This window comes from Colobus angolensis, unplaced genomic scaffold (genome assembly GCF_000951035.1).
Source record: "Colobus angolensis palliatus isolate OR3802 unplaced genomic scaffold, Cang.pa_1.0 Scaffold337, whole genome shotgun sequence".
Classification (NCBI taxonomy): Eukaryota; Metazoa; Chordata; class Mammalia; order Primates; family Cercopithecidae; genus Colobus; species Colobus angolensis.
In genome coordinates, this window is record NW_012116677.1 from 1,950,049 (window position 1) to 1,953,312 (window position 3,264).

At 41.0% G+C, this 3,264-nt stretch overlaps 1 protein-coding gene across 1 annotated transcript in view; it reads left to right on the forward strand.

Annotated features, from left to right (window-relative positions):
• The window catches only part of KIF2A (kinesin heavy chain member 2A), a 48,932-nt gene that overhangs the window by 32,776 nt on the left and 12,892 nt on the right, over positions 1-3,264 (forward strand). The window contains 1 exon segment of the mRNA XM_011952216.1: positions 1,504-1,639. Coding sequence (XP_011807606.1) covers positions 1,504-1,639 — 136 coding nt within the window.

The following is a 3,264-nucleotide window of genomic DNA, read 5'->3' on the forward strand; positions in this document are numbered from 1 at the left end:
GGCACATGCCTGTAATCCCAGCTACTCGGGAGGCTGAGGCAGGATAATCGCTTGAACCCAGGAGGCGGAGGTTGCAGTGAGCCGAGATCGCGCCGTTGCACACCAGCCTGAGCAACAAAAGTGAAACTCAAAGAAAAAAAAGAAAAAAGGAAAATTGGAGTACCATTTGTGTTTTCTAAAAGTCAATTGATGTTTAGAAAATTGAGATTGTATGCATCCTAAAAGCAAATCCACTATAAGAGCTTTTATGTCCAAATAGCTCTTTAATTCAGAATGATCTGGTCTTGTTTTGTTTTTTGTTTTGAGACAGTCTCACTCTGTTGCCCAGGCTAGAGTGCAATTGCATAATCTCAGCTCACTGTAACCTCTGCCTCCTGGGTTCAAGCTATTTTCCTGCCTCAGCCTCCCAGGTAACTGGGATTACAGACATGTATCATCCATGCCTGTAATTTTTTTGTATTTTTACCTGGCTAATTTTTTGTATTTTTAGAAGAGACAGGGTTTCACCATGTTGGCCAGGCTGATCTTGAACTCCTGACCTCAAAGTGATCCACCTGCCTCAGCCTCCTAAAGTGCTGGGATTAGAGGCGTGAGCCACCATGCGCAGCTGGAATTTGTTATTACCTCTTGGTGCAACCACTGTAAGTCCCTAATTGGATATGTTAATTTGTCAGGTTCTAGGCTACCATAGCCCCCATCAAAGTGCTCAGTTGCTTTATTATGCACATTCTTCCCCTGTTTTAGGGACAGCTGTTGAGGTATTGAGACTTATTCTCCTCTTTAATATTGATGTATTTGATGCATTCTCTCCCCCAAATTCCCATCCAGAGTAAAAGTAGAGAAGTGAAATGATCTTGCTCAGCCCATCTTTCATGTGTTTGTGTTAGATTTTGAGGACATACAGTTGACCCTTGAAAACCGCAGGGGGTTAAAGACACTGACCCCCAGCACAGTTGGAAATATATATATCTTTTGAGCTCCCCTAAAAACTATTAATAGCCTATTGACCAGAAGCCTTACCAATAACATAAAAGTCTATGAGTACATATTTTATATGTTACATGTTATATAAGGTATTCTTACCACAAAGTAAGCTAGAGAAAATAGTATTAAGAAAATCGTAAGGAAGGAGAATTATCATAAAGGTCTTCATCCTCATCATCTTCATATTGAGTAGGCTGAGGAGGAAGAGGCGGGCTGGACCTGGTGTCTCAGGGGTGGCAAAAGTGGAGGAAGTGGAAGGGATGGCAGGAGAGGCAGGCACAAGCAGTGTAACTTACATTGAAAAAAATCCACATAAGTGGACCCACACAGTTGAAACCCATGTTGTTCCAGAGTCAACTGTATTTCTTAACTATACTGTCTGTGAATAAAGATGTTTTATGTCTATTGGCATTTTAGAGAATACTATCTTAAGTATGTTTGATTATATTTAACAGAATTGTAATTTGGTTTCTATTTTACAAAGAGGCTTATTGGATTATCGAATTTTTGTCCTTGTAGGAATCTATTCGGTGGTTAGAAGATGAAAAGGCTCTCTTAGAGATGACTGAAGAAGTAGACTATGATGTCGATTCATATGCCACACAACTAGAAGCTATTCTTGAGCAAAAAATAGACATTTTAACTGAGCTGCGGGGTAATTCTTTTTCCATTTTAATGTTTGAAATCTGATTGGTATTGGTATGTATATTATTGAGAGGGTTTCATATTGCAAGAGGACATAAAGTAAAAATTGTGGGCACTGTTTAGCACCTATTTTCCGAGAGGTAATAAAGACAACTAACCATTGTGGTTTTTCTAAAAGTCATGGTATACATTTCAAGTTTTCTTTCATATTTTAAGACAGTCAAAGAGAGAAAATGTGTTTTTAACAAATTTATAAATTTTATGTACCTATTCAGATCTTTAGTTTGGTAGGCTGATGCTTATGAGAATTATCTTCTTTCTGTGCTTTTTTTCGGGTCTCATTCTGTTGCCCAGGCTGGAGCACAGTGGCGTGATCATGGCTTACTGTACCCTCAACCTTCTGTGCTCAAGCGGTCCTCCCACCTCAGTCTCCTGAGTAGCTGGGACTACAGGTGCAAGCCACCACACCCAGCTAATTTCTAATTTTTTGTAGAGGTGGGGTCTTGCTTTGTTGGCCAGGCTGGCCTCAAACTCCTGGGCTCAAGCAGTCCTCCTGCCTTGGCCTGCCAAAATGCTGGGATTACAGGCATGAGCTACCACACTTGGCCTCTGCCATTTTTTTTTTAACGAAGGAGGTGTAAAGATGACTACCCTCTGTACCTTACTCATGAAGGGAAGCATGTGCCTTACCTACTAAGCCGTGTCTTTTTGGTTTTTTAGTTAGCTTATCTGTGTAGTTTCAGCTCTGCATTTCTTTATTTGTTAATTTCTTAGGCATCTGTACACCATTGGCTGTTTATGTGTGAGTGAGCATCTGTATGTGTGTATACATGCAATCCAACATATACCAGAATGAAATTCCTAGTTTGGGGCAGTAAATAAGCGGCTTATTTTTTTAAGGAGGCCCTCTGTGAAGTTGATTGGTTGTGTTGAAGGGTTATTTTTCTTTCAAATTAATTTGTTTATTTAAATTGGCATCCCAGCCTGGGCAACATAGGGATCCTGTCTCTAAAAAATAATTTAAAAATTAGCCAGGCATGGTGGTGCCTGCCTGTAGTCCCAGCTACTTGGGAGGCTGAAGTGGCAGGATCACTTGATCCCAGGAGTTTGAGGCTACAGTGAGCTAGGATCATGCCTCTGCACTCTAGTTTGGGCAACACAGTGAGATCCTGTCTCAAAAAATTTAAAGAGTTGACAGATAAAAATGTATGTATTAAGTACAACATGATGTTTTGAAATATATACAGGTTGAGTAGCCCTTATGTGAAAAGCTTGGAAATAAAAGTGTTTTGGATTCCAGATTTTTGAATATTTGCATTATACCAAAAGTTTGGGATTTTGGAACACTTTAGGTTTCAGATTTTTTTTTTTTTTGAGATGGAGTTTTGCTCTTGTCTCCCAAGGCTGGAGTAAAATGGCACGATCTCGGCGCACTGCAACCTCCACCTCCCACGTTGAAGCAATTCAGCCTCCCCGGTAGCTGGGATTACAGGCACGCGCCACCACGCCCAGCTAACTTCTGTATCTAGATGGGGTTTCACCATGTTGGCCAGGTTGGTCTGGAACTCCTCACCTCAGGTGATCCACCTGTCTTGGCCTCCCAAAGTGCTGGGATTACAGGCGTGAGCCTGGCAT